We start from the raw sequence: 26,368 nt of genomic DNA on the forward strand, positions 1-26,368 counted from the left end.
TGAAACTTGCGCTCATATTTTCCCTATTGTTGTCTAGTCTGAGAGATTTTTGAAATTCAATGCTTTGATATGAAGTTTCTTTTCATAATTAACTTTTCCCTTTTTCCTAATTTTAATGATCTAAATTTCGTATACGAGCGACTTGTCAAAGGTCCATCTATACTGGAGGACATTCGTCTACAATCATTACTCATTACAATTATTGCGTTTTATTTTACATTAGGCCTTTTTGTCTTTCGACATCTTTCTCCTTTTTTTTCATGCGTCGCGGTTTCAAATGACTAACGCGTCAAATACGATCTTTGATCGGCTTTTGTCCCTTTTAACAATGGACGATTTTCTACATTCGTTTTAACAATTTTCTAATATAAATAATTAATGTTAACCCGTTTTTGGGACTTCACATAAGTTCTCATTCAGGTTTCATTTTTATTTTATTTTATTCACTAAAAAAGTCTTTTCTAGGGTTTATATCTTTATTATCCTAGTGTTTTCAGGCTTAAATGACTCATATTCGAAGACATTAATAATCAAAAACCATAAAAATCATATCTCAGAATATGTCAGAAAATAACATATCTATTTACAATATACTTTCTTCTAACACAAAGAACTGTTTTTTCCCTCTTTTTAAACATGTTAAATGATAGTGTAGTGATTCTTGTAGTATGATTTTTACTCTTATAACTATAGAAGTTGAGTTCAGCTAACATTTTAGTTTAATATAAATATAGAATAATTCTAATTATAATCTGATAAACTATGCTTTGAAAACCTTAAAATTTGTAAACAAATAAATAGTCTTAAACTTACATAATTAAAATAAAAGGCAACTTTAGTTTCCATGAATCGAGCTTCCTTTAAGTTTCTTACTCTGTGGGATTTTACATATTTATCCAAAGCCTGCTGTTGAATAATATATCCAGTAGGTACTTGAACTTCTAGTACAGCCATTCCACTTACATAACTTTCATTGTTAATCCATCTTTAATTTAAAAAATAAAAATTTCTTATGTTTTAAATTTCTGCTTTATGACTATTTTAAACAAAGAAAATTTAATATATAAATATAAATATATCATGTCATAAATTGATTTAATCAATTTCTTCATGCCATTATGAATCTTAATCTTATTACCAATATCCAAATACTTTGAACCTCAAGATAATCTGAAATCTAATGATAATGATATTATTATTATTATATAAATTTTCTTTGTTTTGATCAAGCAACAATCTAAAAACTGAATTGTTTATATATTATAACTGTGTTTAATTATGGAATTATGTTATTAGATTAATTCAATAATAAAGACACTTATATCCCACAAATAATCCAGTTTTTAGTTAGTTAAATATTGGACAAATCATATTATCTAATTGTTTATAGTATCACTATTTTGACTGCCAGATGGCCATGTGATTAGGGTAGCAGTCTATCACTCTGGAAACCTGGAATTGAATATAGATAGATCAAAGTCCAGGAATTTTTTTGGAGGTAGTGCTTCAGGATATGTCAGACCCTGTCCTCACTATCTGGCTACCCCATTGTGGGCCTGGTCAAACACACAATAGGCTTGCATAAAAGACCTTCTTAGTGCCCACAAAGTGGAAAAAATTTTTTTAATTATTATTATTATAAATACTTAATTTCAGACAAAATTTGTAAATTAATAATTGGTACTTCTGAAAACAAAAAATATTTTAAAATTATTATTTTTAATAAATAAAAATATTAAATTAATAAAAGCATCGTATTTATATTAAAAGTATAAAAATTTAAACGAAATTATTTTTCAACAATACAGTCAAATACCACTATAAACATTAAAATAAACAAATACAATGTTCAAATTATAAAATGATAGACGTTGCTGTTCAAATATCATAATGAAAATATTGACAATTTACTCATGACAATAAATAATTAAATGATTATATTAAAACTTAAAAAATATGGCATCTGTTTGCTCATAATGAATAAGTTTTAGTTCATAATGAAATGTTTATACATGTTCTATCTATTTGAATTTAAAATTTGCTAATCTTTAGTAAGTTAGTTTTCAAATTGATAGAAAATAGCAAATTTATTTTTGATATTTGTTGCTATGATTAGCTATGTCTTAAAATGGAATGTAATTTTGACATTGTATATCAATATTTAAAATATATTAATAGCAATTATTATGTAAACTGTTTACTCATTGTTATATCCATTTTAATAATTTTATTAAAGGTTTCTTCCAATCTTTATCACATCTTTTTAATTATCCACAATAAAAAGAGATCAAGATTAACAAATCAATTCATTAACAAATCATTCACTTTATTCACCTAAGCAAATAAAGTGAATTGATTTGTTAATCTTGGTTTCTTTTTATTACCTTTTAGCAATTATTATTTTTATAATTTCATTTAAATTTTAGAAAAATTAATTTTTTTAAATATTACTCTACTTATCTTACATAATTGAATAAGATAAGTAGAATAATAATATTTGTTTCTAATTATCATCTCTTTAAATATCACAATCAGAACCAGCCAGCAACACTAACCCAGTTATTACTTGTATTTAATATTCTGCTGAAAATGACTAGATAATAATTTTACTGATTAAATTGTGGCCAAATCACTACTTGATATTTTGATTATTCATATTTCAATCTCTTCAAATATTCTTCATATCTAGTTATAATTTATAAATGTGAAAAAATGCTGTGTAAACATGCATAATTCATATTTAAGATATATAAATTGCAAAAGTTATTATATATAAAAATTTAAAATATTTAAATATACTGGTATTTAAAATTAATAAAAGTTCTAAATTTTCAAAAATTATACTAACTTCTGACATGAATCGAATGTAATATGAGAATTATTGCGACCATGTGAATATGGTCGTATATTAAGAGCAAATGCTCTAACTGGTGGCGGCGTTTGTAAATGTTGCCAATCAACGTTATACTGAGATGAAAGTTGTACACAGGCTATACCAGAACCTTGAGCTTTAACAATCACTGGACCCCATGCATTTGGTATCTAAAAATTGTGGCAATTTGTGGTATTATAAAACTTATGCAAAATATATTTAATTAATAATAAATAATGTAGAATATACATCGCCAACTGCCGCAAATAATCGGGCTAACTTTTGGATATAAACGATTAAAGATTAGAAATAAATTTGGCACTTGAGGTAGGCATTAGGCGCCATCTCTTATTAAAATTAATAATTATAATAATTTAAATAATTTAGATTAAACTGGAAGAAAAGAATCGGCCCAAAGCAGGACTCGAACTTGCAACTCCCGCTTAACGTGCGGTCGCGTTGCCAGTTACGCTACCCGGACCTTCGGTCCGATCTCCTCTTCCAGCATATATAAGCCAAAGATATAACCATTGATGGCTATTACGGTGCCGACTGGGGATAATCGGGCCAACTGCCAACTGCCACAAATAATCGGGCAAAAGTTAGCCCGATTATTTGTGGCAGTTGGCGATGTATTGGCTTAATGTTATCGGGTTTAGTACGATGTTTATTTGTATAATGTAGAATATAAAAGAAAACCTGAAATTTCTGTAATTTGATTAAATTCTTCTTGTTAATATGCAATGTTTTGGTAAATCCAGGTGTTGAAGGAACTTCTACTGTCACTGATACATCCATCACATCTCTAATACGTGAATTAATAGCATACTCACTTAATGCTTCAAGAGCCATTATGGTATCCTGCATATTATAAATTTATTTAATTTGAAAAATCATTAAATATTATAGAATGTATTTTGTTTCATTCTATTTCAAAACTTACTTGAGTTGAAGCCCATCCACCTTCTGTCAGTCTTTGAGTATTAAGCCATTCTACTATTTTTGATTGAATAACTCCCTGATGAAGAATGTATGTAAGTAAAGCATAAGCAGTGGTTTCCACATTGGATGCATCATAAGTATTTGGAAGTCTTGGTATTATATATGGTTTATTGTTTTCAATTACTGTTTCTATAGGCAGAACCTTTTCTTTTCCCCAATACACCATTCCATCTAAAAAATTTAAAATATCCAAAACATAAACAAGTAAACATCTTAAGAACAACATATAAGTTTATAATGTCTGAATTGGAAGTAACATAAATTAAATAATAAGTAGTCACATTACAAATTCAACTTATTTAATTTAACATGTAAATTGTTACCCAAATATTAAGAATTAAAAAATCAAAAATTACAAAACTGGAAGGCTACCTAGTATCCTGTCTTAGGTTGATAAATTGAACGGGTCTATTAACAAAATTCATATTTTAGAGAGATCATGGGCTTTTGTCTGTTTATAATTTCATTGTTTCTGTTAAAATAATGTATATACAACTACATTAAAATTCTAAGTTGTGGAATGAAGTTATGCTCTCTAATTATTCAAGGATAATTCCATAGGATTTTTACACTTTGATCATATGGCCATTGTGCTAATGATGTTCAGCTGAGATATTACCTTTTAGTAACAGACACATAGTGCTCACTCATTCTCTTGCAGAGGTTTCTTATGGTAGAACCTATGTAGTAGTAACTTTTTTCCTCTTTAAGAAATATATTCCTTTATTATCCTTATTCTTAGCTTAACAGCTACATAACTGAAGGCATATGTTTTACCACCAACTGGGATGGGATATTCTTTGATATTGTCAAAACAACTTATGTAGGAAGCACCCAGAAACACTAATAGTGTCTCTGGATGCTTTCTACATAAGTTGTTACCAAGGAAATAAGCAAGTTGGTTAGTTTTTCTGGTAAACCATGTGCAGCTGCTAAATTTCTGACTTGTAATATTAGGAATATAATTTACTATGTAATGTATAATATTATGTAATAATGTATGTATTTGCAAATAACCTTTATATGTTCCTGATGGCCCTTTAAGCCATGAGACTAACATCTTTAGCTCATCTGAAGTGGTGAGACCATAGGAACTCCAGATTTCTGGATTTAAAAGTTGCCATTCCAGGAATAATATAAGTTAAAGAGAAAAAGGTCAAGATGACCCAACATAATCAGATGTATTTAGGTTGTGGATCCAACATATTAAATTCCTGGTGAGGGATAGAGCAGCTTTGATATTGATGGAAGGAAAAAGATTACCATAATCACAAACAGTGAGAATATCTTCATTTGTCAAAATCAGGAACTTAAGTACCTGGATGACTTCCACAGTATTAGTTACTGCATACAATGATCTAATATTGTAAATTTAATTATAATTGAACTTTAAATTTTTAATTATCAATATGTACTGTACTTTGATTTGGTGTTTGTTTTTATTTAATATATGAAAATCGGTCTCTAAATTTAAATATTTAAATTATATATTTGGAATAGCACATGTATTCTGCATTCTTTTGTAAAGGTCAAAATAAAGACCAAAAATGTTTTTGAAAGATTTCTAACATTGGTTTCCTTAATTAGCTGTTCTTCCTTTTTAGTTTTGTTTAATATTAACAGATATTATATAATTTATCCATTATTACCAACTTTAACAACAATTAGTATAATGCTAGCAATTTAAACTATTTTATTGTGAGCAAATAATGATTAAAAAAATTTAAAGCACAAATTTATGGACTGGTAATACTGTACAAAAAGAACTTAAAATAGGCTATTTACCTGGAGATATTGATAACGATAATAATAAGTGAAGTTTGAAGTTATAGTGCATTTTAACTTTTACATTTTGGGGTCTAGTAATTTTCACATTAACCACTCAGCAGTGAGGGATGTATATATACATTGAGGGCGATCGTGTGGCAGTGGTGAGAGACATATATATCTGCTAAATTCTTTTGGGGGTATTGCCAAAAACTACCGCAAAAGAAAAATTCGCATAAAAAATGAATTATGTAACAATAAAAAAAGACTTTTCTTTACTAGACATAACTGTTTACTTTTTCTGAAACGGAAATGAGAAAAATTGCATGAAAAAATACTTTAAAAATTTTCCAGGTATATTCTCCACTACTAAGGGATAGAACCATACCTGACTCTCCCACAGCTGAAAGGTTAACTGAATGATACATTATCCATGATTACAATAAGTAGAGTCTACTGTAATATTCATATTTATTTATTTATAAATTATATATAATAATGAATTCATATATAAAATGCAATAAAAAATTTTTGAAGTTCATTTCAAAATATTGCTTATAAATAATCTTTATATAAAATTTTATAGTCTAATGTCTATTTAACTACTTATATTAGTGAATTTTCCAAAAAATAATAGAAAATTTTAGTGGGTTTTTTCCTATCATTTTAGTTTCTTTATAAATGAAAAATGCATGAAAAATAAAAATTTATGTTATGAAAATAGTTGTTGAGATTTCAGCAAATATATTTTGAAATGAGCTGAGTAGCAATAATTTTGAGAATTTGTTTATTATAGTGATACATTGAATAAATCATTGAAAATAAATTTAATACATAGCAAAATTATTTTACTCTCAAAATAAGTTTTTCTATATTATAATAAATACTGTAATGTAATTCAACACTAAAAGAAGAAATTATTATATTTCCTATTTTCTAATTAACATGAAAGAAATTATCATATAAATTACTACCATCATTTTTATTTTCATTTAAAATTATTATTTCTTTTTTATTTTTTGTTGTTTTCATGTAATTATGATATTACATGATTCATAGTTATTAATAATAATTTTATGTATTGTCAATTATTATTATTAATTAAAATAATTGAAAAACAACTGATTAATAAACAAATAGTTTTTAAATACAAATAAATTAAAGTAGGCATCATTATTTTGTAAAAAAAAATTATTTCCAATATTTCTTTTTAATACTTACTCATTTCTTTCTGTTTACTGTTAAGTAGATTAAATGCTTCTTGTCCATCTGCACTGTTAGCTACAGTTAAAGCATAACTTACAATAGCTAATTCATAAGGATCATCAAATTGTTTAACTATGTTTAGATTACTTTCCAAGTAGCGCACAGCTCTTAGAAGTGCACTTGCTATTTTCACTCTGACATCCTACAGTATTTTAAAAATTAATATAGATAATTTATTAAATTCTGATTGTTAAAAATTAAGAAAAGTAATATGTCATTTTTATTTATTCAAATAAAATTAAATTCTTTTATTGAAATGTAAAATTGTAAAGCTATATTTTTAAAAATAATTTTAATTTTGTTTTTAATTCAGATATTTTATTTCCCTTTTTTGTAAACTATCATGAAGTCCAAAACTATAATCATTATTACATGACATCATTTGCCTGAAAACAGATTTTAAATCAGAATGCTAATTAGTGTTGCCACCTTTACAAAATTGCTGACCTGGAAGGCAGGTCAGGTTTGTTCGAACGGAAGTTCCTGACGCATGCGCAATTTCATTTTACATTGCAAAGAATAACGTGCATGCCGTTCTAAATCAGTTACAGTTAGGGACTAGGGACTTGCATAGGAGTAATGTATGTAACCTAAATGAAGAAAGAAAGAACAGATAATTTAGCTCCCTACAGTACAAGCAAAAATAAAAAGAAAAAGAAAAAGGTCGAGAGGCAGGTTGCGTGTCATACGTTGGTGTAAACAGAGTAGCATGGCGGAATGGCAGATGAGTTTCAGTGAGTGTGAGGTCTTTCGCTGTTCAAATGGTGTAAATTTATAAAATATTTGCAAGAACTTTGTTTCATCATAATTTCACAATTTCTACAAAATTCCCGGACAAAATTAATAGTTCACCCGGACAGTGAGTCAATTCCCGGACTGTCCAGGTGAAAACCGGACGGGTGGTAACACTAATGCTAATGTAACTAAATAACATCAATATTTACAGAAATTTTTCTTAAAGTATTTATTATACAGAAAATATTTAATATAAAAACTGTAACTTACATCTTGAATATGTTTCACTTCCACAAGAGCAATTACAACATGTGCAGTAAGTGAAATATTTCGAAATTTAACTCTATCGTAAGGAAATTCAGACTAAAAAGTTAAAATTTTTAAATTACCAATTTTATAGAAAAAGCAAATATGTTGTATGTAAGTAAAATTGTCACATAAAATAATATGCAATATGATTATATGTTAAACATGTTTAAAAATTAAGAACAAAGTATATAAAGAATTATAAAATATATCACCTCAACCAAAAGAATCTTTATCGAGAAAATATTATATTTTAATATTCAACTTAAACTATGGAATTTACATTAAAAATTTAAAACTAAATAATGGTTTTAGTAATTAAACCTATCATATTAGCAGTATATACATAGTTATTTTATATAGATACACAAATAAACTTTTAAATTAATTGTTAAACAAATACAATGTTATGACTTTAATTATAAATGATTATAAAACAATTATAATATAGTCAATAGTATAAAATTTTAAGTTTCTTATTTTTATTTTTAAGTTTATTAGGTAAATCATAAGCTAAACATTATTTCTTATTACTTTTCTAACTGGATGTTATAATACATATGTTAGACACATATTCTTCACATTATGACTTTTTTTATCATTATTATTATTATTTCTGTTTTTAAAACAGAATCAATAATAAAGATAAAAAATCATTCAGATTTATTTTGAATTAACTCAGATATTTATATCCTTGAAAAAAGATTTGGATGTAATTAGGGCTGGCTCAATGGATGAGGCAATGAAGCAACTGCTTCAAGCAGTAAAATGAATGATCAAACACTCAAAAGGAGATAAAATAAATAAAAATAATAAGTTGAGTACAGTGAAGTTCCATAAATATACTTTACAGTTGTTTGTAAATAGTTTATACAAGAGTTCCAGTGCTAGAAATGCTCTCTGCTGGCAACTGATGACAAAAATTGGTTTCAATCCTTACTGATTCAATTTTTATAATTTTATAATTTTGTCTTCATAATGTACTGTAATTAATAATTTATTAATTTAAAACAATTATATTAATAAAGAATAAATGAAATTTAGCTCCTGAAAGTAATATCCTGATGATAAGTTTATTATTTTGATATTCACTATATCTACATCATATTGTCAAAGTTCTATTGTGAATTTCATATATCAGTTGTTATAATTATAATAAAGACTGTGCAAGATCATGAAAATTATAACAATGTTGTTTATATATGTAATTTTTTTATAATTTAAAATATTTAACGATAAAACCTAAAATTACCAAAAATACATATTTCAGAATTTATTTTAAAAATACTGAAATGTCTCAGACTGTATAATATTTCTAATACAGTTTCTCAACAAAGTTTCATACTAGGAAAAAAAAATCTCTGTTCAAGAATATATTTTTATGAAGTTTATGAAAATTTAGTTAATGTATCTATTATATAAAACTGGAAAAGCAAATACTAATAAAATATGTGTTGATCATTTAATTCTGAATTGCAAATTTATAAAAAAAAAAGAAAAATTGAATTTCTCCATTAAACAGCTTTTACTTTTTTGAATAAGAGTTATTTAATGAAAGAGAATGCTCTACTATTTAATTATCAACATAATTTTTGTAAAACTTACACTTAAGTTCATTTTTCTATCTAGTGGATATAATGATACTTCATAAAAAGAACCTTCTTTTGTCTGGTAATTTAAAATCCATTCTGCAGCGCGTGATATAACACTTGGGTCAATATATAAGAAATTTTCCCATTCTTGATATGTTGCTTTTTGAAACATTTTAATGCAGAAAGCTGTCAGCCTGTAAATCCAACATAGAAATTTTAAAATCTGTCTGGAAAAAATTCATCTGATAATATATATTTTGCACTTTACCACACACTTGGCTCCTTATTTTCACGAAAAGCAGTAAACGCACCATTACTTAATTGATAACTTAGCTGCTGTTGATAACCTAAATACCAAATAATTCATTTGAACAAAATTATTTTAGTTTTATAACCATAATTTTAAAAATTACATTATTTTTAACCTCTATTTAAATAGTAGAATGCTTCTTTTTCAATTTCCGTTTGCTTTTGTCCAGTTAATCGAAGATATTTTAACATTAATAAATTAGCAGCAAAATTGAACATAGTTTGCTCTCCACACCACGATGGTTTTCTTAAGAGTACACTGGCGTTAACAGGCATAGTATGGAATAATGGACCTACTACGTCGCCTAAAAATAAAAATCAACTTTATCAATTTGAAGTTTCTAATGTAGTAAAAATAAGGTAGAAAAAAATTCTTATTAAAAAATATAAAAATATTAAAACTTATTATTTTCAGCTTTTAAATGTTTATTATAACTAATGAAAATAGAATTAGAAACAGTTTAAAATCTTGACATATTTCCGTTAATGTTACCTATGGTTCCAAAATGGCGGCTCATCTCTGATTCAAGGGAACAGAAGAAAGAAAACAGTGGGGACGCACGTTCTAACCTAACCTAACCTATTCTAATAAATTACCATAATTATTACCAACCAAATTATTAGAATAGGTTAGGTTAGGTTAGGTTAGATCGTGCATCCCACTGTTTTCTTTCTTCTGTTCCCTTGAATCAGAGACGAGCCACCATTTTTGAACCATAGGTAACATTAACCCAAATTTCTGACTTTGCAAAAAAATCAATCAGAAGAAAAATCCAGTTTATAATATAATTAATTTAATATTTATAAATAATTTAGAATATTCTGGAAGAAAAGAATTGGCCTGGAGTGGGACTCAAACCTGCAACTTGTTTGTGATTATTTTAAATCAATTTCTAAAAAAGTAACCTGATTTAATATGGCAGTCGTTTGGCATATTATTAATTTAAAATTTATTGGGTTTTGAAATGTTAGTATACGTTTATAATAGAAATTCAAATTTCATAAAAATCTTATAGCTACAACTAAAGCCGATTAGATATCTGTCTAGAACAATTTTTTAAAAAAAGAAAATGCTATTCTATAAACAAAAAACTACAATATATTAAAAAGTTTAAATTTTTTTCAAGTAACTTCCATTCATAAATAAAAGAAAATACTTACAAAGTCCAAGAAGGAATTTCTGTTCTCCAGAAATCTCAATGCATTACTTCTAACAACTTTATTCATTATTTTCAATTAAGCTTCGAATACAATTAAAATTATTATTCACTATATGTCAATTCTAGATTTAACCTTCCACTATCAGTGATTTAATTCTCATACCGTGGATTAAAAAATATGCTGATTAGATTTGTCTTAATAAATAAAAAACTGAATATGTCTGTTATTTCTGTTTTCACATGTTGAAAGTAGTCACAAATATTGAAAACAACAAAATTGTTGTTGAGTCTTTAAAATATATTTTCATTTTTTATTGAAATCCATACTAGTTTTAAATGTTTTTCCAATCTTTTCTGTATTTTAGTTATTGTAATTTTTAAATTTTTGTAAAGAAAAAATAATAATAATTTATTATTTGATATTACAGTGGATAAATGTATTCTCCAACTATCACATTCTACATTCTGCCAACTTTTTTATTTCTATTTGTTATTGTTATTTTAATTCTTTTTTACTTTCCAATAATTTAATTTCTATTTTTACATTTTATAATTAGTTCTGACAAAATCTCTTCTTTGAAATATATACATTAGCCATTAGTATATCAATAATTTCAATATTGAAATCATTCATTTATATACTGTATCTGTAATGTATTCAGACAAATTAAAGATCTTCAGACAGTTCTAGACTTCCAGTCCTAAGACTTTGTAATTTAGTATTATAATGAGTTGATACAGGAAAGTAGTTCTTAATCTAGTTATGAAATTAAAATCTCAAATTGTTCTCCATTCAATATGATTCAACTAACCATGTATTCTCTATTTGAAATTTTATTGACAACTAAAGCATTAAGGGCCTAGAAAAATAACATAATTATGGCCTATTTTGAAGTGGACAAGATTTTATTGATGCCTATAGCAGAAATGCAAATAAGCCATCAAATTGATATTGGACAAAATCTTAAAAAAAAAAAAAGCTAGCATTGATCTACTAACATCTTCTCTTCATTTTGTTCTAAGTCTTCAAGATTATGAAAAATTCTTTCCAAGCTTCTCAAAATTCCTATCAAACTATAGATCCCAAGACAAGTTTCATTAAAAATCCATAAAAGAGAGAACTTTCATAAAAATATATTTTTATATATTCACATAATAGTTTTATAGTCTATTAAAAATCTTATTTCATATGATAAAAGTTCTAAATAATAATTATATCTTAATATATAACAGTCTATATCAGTGTATCTAACCAATGGCAAAATTTAAGAGTCTATTTTAATGTTAGATTAAATATTTTAGGGAAAATTTATCTGCAGAACATTAATGTTATGATTAAATCATAAAACTTTTTCAATGAGATATATTATTAATTATTTGTTTTATAATGTCTCATAAGTTCATTATTTTAATATTTCATATTTTCGTGAGCCCGCAGGTTTTGAGGGCGTAAATTTCTGAGTTTAAAGGGTTCATGACCCGCAAGTTTCCACAGAAATCGATCAGATGTCGTCTTACACATCAACCAGATTGGAAGAGAAAAAAAACCCAAGTCGTTGCACGTCAGCTAATTAGTCATTGATCGTTTAACGACAGGTTGGCTCGGTGCCAACAACGAGCATATAAAAAAACTGATCATCTCTGGAAGGAGCGCGATCGTTCCAGGAAGGTCTGAATACAGTGTCTCCCATCCCAGTCCTGTCCGAGGAAGAAACAGGTAGAAGACATAAGACTGATTCCAGCTTCCATAGTCCAGGAGGTCACATCGGGCTGCATATGAAGGTATATCGACGTGCAAAAACCTTTGTAAACTCTCTCCCTCTAGAAGTTAGGCACGTGACATATTTACTAGTTAGATCGCCGTTAGCAATAGAGATATATGTTATCCGCATTTAAGCATTAATCAGTATCTTCATTATATGTGTATTAGCTTTTGTTATATAATAAACCTCTACTTGTTATTTGTTAAACCTGTGTCCTGTCAATCAAAGGACACCAGTTGACTTACTTACGACCTCCCCACTCACGTTTTGCCTTCTAGCCATCCAGCGACACCGAGGTCAGGCTTTACCAGCCTGTGCAGATTAAGTGGTCAGGTTAACCCCTGACCCCCTGCTAATCTCACACTTTCATTTAATTTTATTATTTTGTTGTAGAATTAATATATTTTATATTTATAATTATTACATTAAGATATATTTCTTACTTACCAACAACAGATATTGAAGCTTGATTCGAACCAAATGTATATAATCTATCTACTTGATATGGAATAATTGGTGTCTCTGTAATATTAGTATCTAAATATTTCAGTAAATATGCACCCTGTGACAAATCTAATAATAGCGAAGTATGCCGATATTGTGTTACACCATCAGCCTAAAAATTAATAGAAAAGCATAAATAAATAATTTATATAATGCAATAACATAAATGTTTATAAAAATAATAAAAATCTAGTCATTTACTATAATAAATAATACACTAATTAATTTATAAAATGAAAATTTTAACATCTATATAAAGATTCCTATTGTTTTAACATGTTTTGAATACCATATCAGTCCAAATTAGACTAAAAGTTAGACAAGCTTATTAGACAGCCAGACAAGCTATGTCATTTATAGTATTATATCAGTATAATAGAATAAACAGAATATGGTCAACTGCTAGTTATATTGAATAAATGAATTGTCAATCTATTTACTGCATTCTGCTTTTTAAATTGACCGATACATCCCGCTGAACAATTTTCACCCAGTTTTTGTATTCTATCATCATTTATGTATTAGTAATTTTTTAATAAATAATATAATTTCTTATATAAAGGAACAACACCGGAGTGAAAATAAATTAAAACCAACAACGTTTGCGTTTTATAGAGAAAGAAGAGAGAAGCACACCGGTCAAAGGCACTACAGTTGTTGGTTTTAATATAATTTCTTTTTTTTAATATATGTACAGTACACCGATACCCAGTTCATGAATAATTGGGGATGAAAATCCTTAATGAACATCAAATTCTCAAACTTTGAGTTCCATTTTCTGTGTTAAATTTGTAATTCATTCTCTGACTTTATGTATAAGTTATGCATCTCATTGCTGGATTTTTTTAATATGTATACTTTTAAGAAATTAATGAAATACTTACTTCCACATGTAGTTTCCTAGTTATAGAATCTCTAGCAACTTGAGTTTTAGCAGTAATGGTAACATTAATATCACCAAGTTTTGTAGGAACAATTGGCATATAAACAATGCCGGTCTTCCCAGGTTTAATCTTTACAAATAAAAATTCAAAGAATTATTTTTTGCAATATATATTATTTTCAACTAACTGATAAATTTATCTAAAATAAAAACAATTTTCACATTCAAATATTCATTATAGAATAAAAAAAACAGCCAACAAAATAAGAAAATTATTATTTCAACAGCCTAATAGTGCTGTTTTTTCCCAAACTTATCATGACAATTTCTGTATGTTATTTTTGAATAACACTTTTTTTATTCTTGGAATTTAAAAATAGTCAAGTATGGTTTGATTAGTTTTTGAGATGAGGACAGTTTCATAATTTAAGGCTTACTTACTGGAGAGGGTTCTCATTTTATATATTATTTGGTATGATTAGTAAGTTAATTTTTAGGCTTGAAATGCTCCCATATAAATTAATGGTAATTGTTCTTTGCTTTACACAATTTTGACTAATGAAAGGTTTTACAGAAATGCTGCTTTTAGATACAGAGTTCCTACTCAAATTTTTGTTTTAAATTCCATGACTTTTCCTGACTTTCCATGACCAACTTTGTACAAATTCTCTGACTTTCACACCCTTTACAGTACAGAACATTGACAAAATAAAACATCACTTGACTTACTATGTACTGTACATACACTAATGCTTGTCAAACTTTTTAACTGGTTATTTTTTTTCTAATTAACAGTTATATATCTTTTATAATCAATGAATTAGTAAAATTGAAATAAGAGAGACAGAATTAGGGCATGTCTCTACATAAAACTAAAATGTTTTATTAAATAAAAATAATTTATCCTGTTATTAACTCATAACTGTAAAACCTCGTGTCTTTCAAAACAAGAAAAAAGCCATTAATTATTATTAAAAAATTCTGTATAATCCATGCACAAAAGTATAAATTTATTAAATTTATCCCTTAATAAATTTTTCAAACTTTATAAAATATTAATAAACTGGGAGAAAAGTTTTGGAAATCAGAAATTGTTTTGTTATGAGATCAAAATTATTAAAATGAAAAATGATAAATAATTAATATTAATTCAAATGGTATTATTTATCATATTTGGTTCTTTGTTATCATTTTTTTCATCAGTTTATTAACACCCGTCTTCAAATTGAAAGTGTAAATTATGAAAGATAGAGTTAAAATATTTCAAAAAATTTTTACCAATGTTAGATTATTAAGAGTATTAGATTTTTCTCTCAAACTTATAATACTGCATAATTAATAAAGCAGTTTTAAAATTTAAAAATCACAATTGATACTGTTGTATGCTTGTATATTTTGTGCACATAATTTTGGGGAAATTTTGTGTATGTTGGATGAAATTATGGATCCTAAAAATATTCTGCACCCTTTTTCATAAGTTGCATTGTACAACAATAGTTCCTGCTGCCTGCAGACAGCTACATTTGGTCAGTCATACTGTCAGCAAACAAAATCAACAAGGCAACCATGGAAACAAATTCCCTGACCTTTTCCAAACACTAATGAAAATCCCTGATTTTCCAGGTATGTAGGAACGCTGTAGATAACAGGGGAACCAGCATGTATATGTTCTTATTTGAACTTAATTTATTTATTTAATATTTTGTATTTCTAAAAGTATCATAGATAATTATCATAAATAAATATTTATGATAATTATCTAGGGCAAGTAATTATATTCCATTTTAACAATAAAACATATTATTATAGTTATTCTTAAATAAAATTAAATATAAAATTTAACTCTAAGAACAAAATCCATTAATGTATCTAATGACTACTATAAATTTAATATATATTACAGTCTACATATAGTGAAAAAGATATTTACAAATATTAAATGTTGATGTTCCCCAAATGAGGTTCTTGGACTATATGATGACACATAACCAAATGGTTCAACATGGACAAATTTATAATCCAAAGAATTCTCAAGAATTACTAAAACCTATCACAAATAAAATATAAAAGTTTGTTAGTTAGTTAGAAATTACATTATCTTATTTATTTTAATTTTCAATTACCTCAATCTCTACCACCAGATAATTAAATATACTTATTCTTATTCCAATTTGTTCTCCTTGTCTACTTTGATTTGGCATTTCTACTGTCATATAGAAAGGCTTTATGCTATAAAACTGTAAAAGATAAGAGATTATTTTTATTTTCATAATTATAAAAATAATGGTAATTAAAACTAACATCTTACCTCAATTGGTTTTTTTAAGATACCAAACCCTTCAATATTATTTACTCCAAATGCAGTAATTATCCATTGAACAGGAAGTTGAGGGACAGGAATATTGAATATATAGTGTCCAAGTGGTCTAAAATAAAGTATAAATTCATTAAAAGATACTAATTTTGAAATATGTAAATTATAAAAATTTAATTTTTAAATTTCTGTTTTATATTTGCAAATAGCCAAAGAATGATGTTTTGCATTAAAAACTTTTCATGATCTCTTTATATTCTTAAATTTCTGTCTTGAAATTTAAGAATATAGAGATCAGAAAAAGTTTTAAAAAAATTTTTTTCATTAGTTCTTTTTCTATAATATAATTTGAAATTCTATATATTGTGACCGTTGGCCATAGTAATGTATATTTTTGTATTTTATAATTTTATAAATTTAAGTTAGGTTTAAGATTTCTTTTGTTTCTCTCCCTTTCCTGTTGACCAAAAAAAAGAATTCCTTCTTAATCGCTTTACTATCTAATTGTTTTACTACCTGATGGGGAGTGATGCCTCCGATGAAAAACAGTGTTGTTAAAAACAAAGTAATAAAAAACAGAGAGGAGAAGAAAAGAAGAAAGAAAGACAGAAGGGATCTCGGCTCTCGACGAAAAAGGTCGTGGAGCACGAGTTGTAACTTGGAACGACATAGGATAAGAATTGGAGTTTGATGAGTGAGGTCGAGATGGAGAAGCTATCTAGTGTTAAAGTAGACAAAGAACTTCCTGATGAACTGCCAATCTTATTGGACGGATTTGACAGTGGATTATCGACAAAGTGAACGAGAGGTACAGTACCTACTGAAATAGATGATCGGAGGCATCAGTAACCCCGCCCAGTGTCACGGAGCACCCAGAGCAGAAATCCCGGGTATTTCCACCTTCCCTTTTTTCTGTACTTATATTCTCTTTTTCTTCCATTCTTATAGTCTGTAAGTAGGTTTAAGATAGATAAGGACCCTTGTAATATTAGTAGTATTGTTTTATGTATTCTGGACTTTGTAATTTCACCGCCTACACGTTGGGATCCAGTGTAAAAGAACCCTGTAGCGTAGCGAATAAAAGTATAGTTTTGTAAATTAACAAAGTGTGTTTGTTAATCCTCGCTTACCATTCGCTGTCGGTTATCACAATATGACAATTTAGTAATAAAATCTAATAATAAAAAATATATTTGAATAGGAATATTTAAGTTAAGAAAAACATATAAACTGTGAGAACAACTTTTTAAAACCTAAATAATATAAAGTCATATTTTTATATTTTATAAACTTGTAGTCCAATAGATAATCTGGCAATTCATTTAGCAATTCAAATTACATTTGGTTGTTTATGTTGTTATATATCTTAAATTTTAGTATATTATATGCCACATTTCTCATCTATTTTTACATAATATATCAAATTTGAAATTTTAATATAAACTAATGATATATTTAATTAAAAAATACTATAAATAAATTATCATTAGTTTATATTAAAATTTCAAATTTGATATATTATGTAAAAATAGATGAGAAATGTACTATAAATAAATTATATCTCTTAATTATAGGTTTGCTATATGTGTTTTCACTAAATAATCCTATATTTATAGGAATAATATTTCATTCAGCAAGTAAAATATCCAAAGGTTAAAACATACAATTAATTCAATTCTTCCTCCTATATATGCATTTTGGGTTAATATGAACTCTCCACTCCTCTTCAGTGCTATATAATTTGTATGTATTCATAAAGAAACAACCATAGGTGGAGATTCAAGTACAAGTGCATATCCAGTGTTTATGATTTTATTCATTTCTTAATCCCATGAGGATTGTTGGACATTACATCTTATAAAATTTAATAATTTTTCCCCTTATAATCTTTGTTTGTTTATATAATATTAAGGCAGCCAGCCACTTATAAACGTTTAAAAACTGTAAAAAGTTCATAAAAATAAAGGTAAATCATTAATCACCTTGCAGATTTCTAGAATCACTACATTACTACCCAATTCATATGAATAAATTATATATCATCCAATCATTGACATATACAGTTTTAATACATATATATCTAGGTTTTCCAAGTCAATAAAATATATTTATCATATATCATATGTAAAATATTGGTATGACTCCATAAAACTTAAGACAATAAATAACATCATCTGCATACTTTTCATTATTTTTTAATGTCATTTTGTATTTATAAATCAAAATAGTGAGAAAAATAATAACATATTTATACAAGGTGAGTATATAGTCTAAAACTAATGGGGAAATTTTTTCTTATTACAGTGATGGTGCTGAGTAAGGAAGACTGGGTGGAGACTATTCTTCTTTAGGAAGTTCCACTATAAAAGCTACAAATTTTCCACCATTTGAATGAAAGAGTATGCAGTGCAATCAGAAATCTGTATCATCTTCATAAGCTTGAACAAACTCTCTATTACACCAAAAACCAGCAAAAACCTCTAACAGTTAACTAGTAAAACTTAAGCATCTTTGGATTTAAAAATGCTTACGTTCTTACTAGTTAACTGTTAGAGGTTTTTGCTGGTTTTTGAACCAAAAGAAAAAATGAACAAGAATGCATTAACACTAATATTAATTAATGAATAATACCTTTACAAACTGTGTTCAATAAGTCCACCCTCATTGTCTAAACGTCAGCAATGTTTAGACAATGAGGGTGGACTTATTGAACACATTTTGTAAAGGTATTATTCATTAATTAATATTAGTGTTAATGTGTCCTTGTTCATTTTTTCTTTTGGTTTTGGACTTTATGCACATCCTGTTTATATCTTATTTCAGGCATAAAATGTATTTTAGTTCTACTGTGTTTAATGTAAGTTAAAATTAAGTTTAAATTAAGTTAAATATATTTAGTTATACTGTGTTTAGTTTCTCTAAGTATTGCATTAAATCACAAAAAGTTATTTATAATATTTCATGTCATGCCTACTGTCACAATTATAGATTCATTCTGTAAAATGAAAATAATAATCAAAGGAGCAGGTTAATTTTACTTTTTCAGTCCTACCAAAAAGCAAACAAAAACAATGCTAGTCAATTGAAAAAACAAAGTTAAAAAATATTCAATTAGCTTTAACTATATTATCAAAGAATAAAATCAAATTACTTTTAACAATCAATAAAAAATAATATAAATAAACTAACCCTATGTTAATGTTTTCCCATAACCATGAATTATCATAGTGTCTTTGGATATGATTCAGACGATACATGCGAAAATTTGAAAACTGCAAATCAGTTTCTTGTGTACCTAATAAAAATATAAATAGGTTATTAGAATAAGTGAAAATTAATTAATTTCTAATAAATTAATTTTCAGCTATAATTAATTGATTTTCAAAAAAATAATAAAAATTCTTCATCAGTTATGAATGTTACAGATTAAAAATTTTACAGATAATATAACTACTGTTATATGAGAATCTCGGAGCTAGAATGATTCAAGTCCAATTTCGGTGTTAAAACTTTAGTATGTGGATTTTGCTTAAAAGTAATTATTTTATCTAATACAAAACAGATCAAAGTAGAATTTGTTACAAATTTCACTTGTGGCCCAGGCACAAAAAGAAAAATCAAAAAAAGAAAATATGGGAAATAAGTTTTCATTAATTATCTTAAAATTAGAATTTACTGACACACCACTTTTTCTCTGAGATTGTCATATATTCTATTGTTCTGTTTTGGCCTGTATCCAATAGATTCATTGTCCAAAAGTGAGACAAGCTTTTAAAAATATTTGAAGAAACAAACAGCAATAAAAAGTTGTCATTGTAAACTCAGTCTTGTTTTGTACACTCCTCTTAGTTGTATATCAATGCAGACAAATTTGAGGCAGAAAAGGAAGAAAAACATAGTATCAAAAGTAAAGTAAACTGAAAGCAGAAAATTAATAGATAAATGTGAAAAGTGATAGCAAATTTACATCGTCATCCTTCCATATTTGCTCTGATCTGGCAGAGTTGGGCAAGATGGCAGAAAGACTAAAATATACCTTAAAGCCCACAAATATCATATAGAAAATTGAGGAATACAGATAGAATCTCTTCAGTTCATTTGCCACAGCAATGTAGAAACAACACTAAGATACTATTCAACCACAACTCCAAATTATAGAAAGCTCAGAGACTGGGATATATTGAGGTGAGCTAACATTAGTATTATATAAAATAAATGACCACTTACAAGAACAAAATTTATGCTAGGTTTATATTCTTTTAATTTTATCAAAACAAGATTACAAATCTTCAAACAATTTTTACTGAAATCAAACACCCAGCAAATGAATTAAAATTTAGTACAATAATAATAGAATGATATTAACATAAATAGAATTATATTGAGTAAAATTCATTCAATTTTCAAATATACTACATATGTAACATTTGAAAATTATGTAGCATATCTTGATTATAAGCACTATATTTTCATGCATATAACCTACAGAAAATTGCTAGAACAAAAATAAAACCTTTGCATAACCCATCTCATTGTATTTAATGCACCAATAGGAGCAGCTATTACTTCATAAGTGTGAATTCATAATTGTAATTTAAAATCAACATATAACCTACAACATTTTGAATACAGATAAGCAAGCCATGGATTATATGCTCAAAACTATGGTAAATATTCCAGAGTAATTCCAAAATAAATTCAGAATGAAAGTAGATATGAAATTTAAAAGCTATATTTAGATTAATTTTCCTATTCATAAATTACAAAACTAATATAAAATTAAATACAGCTATGACAGATAAAAATACATTAGATTTTAGTACATTTCAAATTATAGTACATTTATAACTTCTCTTTTAGATTAAAGAGAAGTTATAAATGTACTAAAATTTGAAGGAAGTGAAAAACTAAAACATATACATTCTTCCTTTAAAAGTAAAATTGATGATTTTATTCATTTAATATAATAATATATTTTGAAATATTTCAAGATTTTAAAAAGATTTTTAATTTTTAAAATTTTCAGATTATTCTTTTTTAACTCTAATTTCAGATAATTTTACTTACATGAATTCTCATCTAAACCATCTTTGCAATCTCTACGACCATCACATCTTTGTTCGAATCTGTAACAAGTGCCATCTAAACAGGAAGCATATCCCAATGTAGCATTGCAGTTATCTAAAATAAATAAATCCTGAATTCAATCAATCAACTTTTATTGTATAAGAATTAATTTTCCATTACTTACAGGATAAAATACAACAATAAATACTAAATTAAAAACAATGATAGTATAATAATGAATCCTTATGTCCTTAATGTGATACTAACAATGATCTATTACTGACTCATAATTTGCTTCTTGCTCAACCCCGGCCCTTCTCAAAGACTGATTTTAAGTATTCATTTCAAATAATGCCAAATAACAGAAAACTCTGACTAAATTATTGTTATTTAAAATTTGCCAATTTTTTTATCAATCCTTAACAAATTTAGGATAAATTTTACTTGATTCAGTCAAAAATAAACCAGAATTATATTGTTAAAAATAAGCATTTATGCTGGAAAAACAGAATTTGAAAAGTACGTAGGTGCATTATCTACAAATATTTTGCATATAGTAGCGTCATGGATAACCTACTCCAGAAAATGGTGTCTACAGTGAGAGTCTAACCAAGGAGATAGAGCATTCAGTATTGAATTTCTGACATTTGAAAGAGTTAATTAAATCCAGTGAAATTTTTGTCATAGAAAGCAACAAATCATCATTGATTGGTTACTATTTATGACAAGAGTGCATTATCAAAAATACAAGTCTTTGAGTGGGTCAAGAGGTTTCATACAGAACAACAAGCAGTACTGGACAACTCACATAGTGGCAGACCAAAGTTGGCCATCACTGACACTAACATTGCTACTGCAAATGTCTTGATTCAGAGTAACTGATCCATCACTATCAATGAAGTTGCCAACTATTTGTAGATTAGCCACATGAGCCATGTGGCTAATCTACAAACAGTTGGCTAATCTGTAAACAGTTGGGTATTCAATAATACATGATACAGGTGTGCCATTTTTATAAGAAGGGAATAAAAAAGCCAGTGAAGCAGTGAAAATGCCTTAACCATGGAGGAAATATTTCAAAAAATATTAAATGATTTGCTTAAAAAAATAATAATTCCAGTTTCTTTTTGACTAAACAAGTATTAATATTGTATATTTTTATGTTCTTTCCCGTTGTAAAAAGCTCTTAAGTCAATAAAATTTAATTATTTGAAAATTTAAATATGTAAAATTTTAAAAATTAGATGATACTTAAGAGAAAATAAAATACAAAAGCCAATGGGAAATAGACGCTTTATTGAATATACTGTAATTATGACACACGCATATCAAAGAAATTTTGAAACTGATCATAATAAAGCTATTTTTCAATATATCAATATGGAAATCAAATAATAAGATTTCAAACCTGGTTTTCTTGTTATTATAGCATCTGTAAACACTAACAATTCAGCATACTGTAAAATAAGTAATTTATTGTATTAGTTATTTATTTATTTTACATATAACACAATAATAATAATTTTTATAAAATAAAAAACGTTAAATTTTAAAAAATTAATTAGATATTTATTAATTGTTAATAAAGCAATTAGAAGCATATGCGACAACTAGTAAATTTTGTTTGTAACTCAAGTTGGCAACACACCAGCGAGGAGCAGGAGCCTTGCAACAGGCCCTCGTAGAAAGCCACTTTGGCACATGAGTCTAACCAGACCAGTTGATGTATTTTGAAATTTTGTGTAATAAATTCAATCTCACCATGGAGTTAGATTCCTGTCTTGATTATTATAAACACACAATCACCACACATATATAAGTATTTCATTAAGAAAATATATACAGTGTTGACTCATACTTCGGATTTACTTCATTTGAAAAGGCCGTTAGAACTCTGAATCATTTGAAATCCAAAGCAGTTTTTCCCATTAAAAATAATGGAAAGCAAATTAATCCATTCCTGGACCCTAACAGATACCCATTTCGATAAACTTAAAATAGTAAATACACATAAAATAAAAATAACACAATTAAATGTCAGTCGTAGAGAAACCGTGTTGTGCTAGATTGCTTATTCGAATTGTTAAACACAAGATCGTGTTATTAACTCAATCACTTGGCTTTTGATTCCACCTTTATTTAGTTGATACGATAACTAATTTTACACGTTTCGGGCTTTTGCCCCTCATCAGTCAACTTTCATTCTTGTAATGTGTTCGGTGTCCAAAACGCTGGCTGAGGTACACTAATTTCCTTTTTCTTTTACGGTGGTGTTTTGCCGTTTCTAACAGTAGTTTATTGTCAGTCGTAGAGAAACCATGTTGTGCTAGATTGCTTATTCGAATTGTTAAACACAAGATCAACTTAATAAAGGTGGAATCAAAAGCCAAGTGATTGAGTTAATAACACAATCTTGTGTTTAACAATTCGAATAAACAATTAAATGTCCTAATAATAAATTAAAACATGAAAACAATAAATACAATACATAACTGATGTATAATAAAATGAAAATTGCATTAACTGATCACACACCATCAACTTTGGCATCTTAAATATGGCTGCCAGATCTGCCACATGTGTACTGCTTTCATGCTTTGTGTTAAGTTCCTTTTTTCATCTTAGCCTTTTTCAAGCCTTCTTCTTACTAGTTAGATTTTGTTGCTTCCACACATTTCTCCAATGCCATGATTAATAAGTAAAGGTTATATTTGGTTGAACAAAGTTTTTGCTTATTTTCAACAATTGTTAATACTTAATGTACACATGTGATTTAATTATAACAGTTGTCAATTTTAACACATTATTGCTAATTTGAGATTATATTCTTTGTTCAGACTTTTTTTACACTTAGAGTGCATTTTTCATTCTGTGTAAAGTTTGAACTTTGAAGCAACATTTGATCTCTGAAGTGAATTTTTCTCAAATTTAGCATTCAAATTCTGAAGCATTTGATTTATGAGGACATACCACTGTATATATTTATATTTTTTCACGTTCGATGAAAATGTAGCTATAGTATAAATATTTATTGACTTTTGCATCAAATATAAATATAAAATACAATATATTTTCAAACAAATAAAATTCTACTATGAAAGGATTACTATTTATCAACCTAATCGAAAATATAAACCTTAAATTAAGAAGTTTATTTGAATTTAACATACATTATATCTATGAACTATTCAGATATCAAGTTTACCTCAAAAGTCCTATTTGTATCAATTCCATAAGTTGAAGATGGGTAATAGGCTATTTCAGTTGGTCTTCCTTCTTGGGAATACCATGTAAAACTATGAGTACCATTTATATCAACATCAAAACTATTCATTTTTTCCAAAACCTAAAATTTAAAATTTTACATTTTACAAATTATGTTGAATTGTTTCATAAATAAAATATTTTTATTAGTTTTGAAAATTTATATACAAATATAATGTATTTAATTAACGTGGAAACATTTAATTAAATTTGCCAAAAATATTTCAGTTCAAAAAATTTGATAATGATATTTTATAATTTTCCAACTAAAACAAAAAGTAAAAGTGATACAATGCAAAATGATCCTATAAAAAAAAATTAAATTAAATTAGTATAAAATTGATTCTATTTTTCTAATGTAGAATAATAAAATGCAAAGAAAACTATAATGTCGATTAAGTCAATTATATAACGCAAGTTCCAATTGATAATTTAGTAAAACAAATCTATAATTTTGTTTAAATTATCGCATAGAATTTATATTACACTCATTTAATTTATAGAAAATTAATTGTAATTGTTACAGAAAAGGACAAGTTTATATATAAGAATATTATAAACATATTTAATTTGTTTTATTTTCAGAAAATTCTGAACCAGAGATGGGCAACCTTTCTATAATAACAAACCATATGACTCTGTTTTGTAATGATATTGAGCTGATCATCGAGTGTTACATAAATTTTACATAAAGAAACTGAAGATTTGTAAAAAAGAAAAGTGAATTCCATGAATAACTAATTTTCAAATTTGTTACTTATAGCTTTATGATTTTTTGCACTGGATACCTACATTTATTGTAAATTACTTATATGTTTAAAGATCTTAACAGAAACAATTAGAGGGAGCCTCAGCTTGCCCATGCTTAATTTAAACAAAATTTTCTGATAACAGAATGTACTCAAAATATTTAAATTTACACATTATTTGTGTTTTGTTTTTATTTATATAGTCTCAGAAATATTAAAAAATGGAAATTTAAATAAAGATGTAGAGAATGAAACAATTTAAATACAGAGAATTTATCTTCATTGAATAATTTTCGAACTTTATCATATATAAATATGCGCATTAACAGGTTACAGTTTTAATATTTATATAATTGTTTTTTATCAATATTATTATTATTTTTATTTTTAATTTTATTTGTTTTTCATATTTTTCATTAATAAACTGTTTAAATTTTGTCTTATTCTTGATACACTTACTACTCATATGTAAAAGTCTGCTGCAAATTTTTGATTAATTTTGTAATAAAGAATTGGTTTTTGATTACACTTTTAGAATTATATTCTACATATCTATATATATATAATCGAGACAAGTTGATAATAATAATAATAATAATAATCAGTGCAGAGCCCAAACGGTTAGGAGTTGAAAGTTGAAATTTGGTACACAGTTAGGGTACGTCACAGTCAGAGAACGCACACTAAGAAGGGATTTTTCAAAATACCTCGCCATGGGGGAGAGGGATAGGATTAAGGCTTAACACTTCCATCAACAATGAAAGTGTTACGTAACAATGGAAGTGTTAAGAGAAAACAACGTGCAAGACGCAGAT

The 26,368-nt window shown here is 26.7% G+C and overlaps 1 protein-coding gene across 1 annotated transcript in view; it reads right to left on the reverse strand.

Annotated features, from left to right (window-relative positions):
• Positions 1-26,368, reverse strand: part of LOC136982884 (CD109 antigen-like) — a 96,987-nt gene that overhangs the window by 15,210 nt on the left and 55,409 nt on the right. Inside the window, 18 exon segments of the mRNA XM_067279436.1 lie at positions 814-985; positions 2,849-3,042; positions 3,572-3,733; positions 3,816-4,045; positions 6,863-7,049; positions 7,913-8,005; positions 9,554-9,734; positions 9,809-9,887; positions 9,966-10,154; positions 13,220-13,388; positions 14,161-14,289; positions 16,090-16,206; positions 16,283-16,396; positions 16,468-16,585; positions 19,663-19,768; positions 21,541-21,654; positions 22,949-22,997; positions 24,746-24,886. Coding sequence (XP_067135537.1) covers positions 814-985; positions 2,849-3,042; positions 3,572-3,733; positions 3,816-4,045; positions 6,863-7,049; positions 7,913-8,005; positions 9,554-9,734; positions 9,809-9,887; positions 9,966-10,154; positions 13,220-13,388; positions 14,161-14,289; positions 16,090-16,206; positions 16,283-16,396; positions 16,468-16,585; positions 19,663-19,768; positions 21,541-21,654; positions 22,949-22,997; positions 24,746-24,886 — 2,544 coding nt within the window.

The sequence above is a fragment of the Centruroides vittatus genome, unplaced genomic scaffold (assembly GCF_030686945.1).
Source record: "Centruroides vittatus isolate TY-2023 unplaced genomic scaffold, ASM3068694v2 contig_874, whole genome shotgun sequence".
Taxonomy (NCBI): domain Eukaryota; kingdom Metazoa; phylum Arthropoda; class Arachnida; order Scorpiones; family Buthidae; genus Centruroides; species Centruroides vittatus.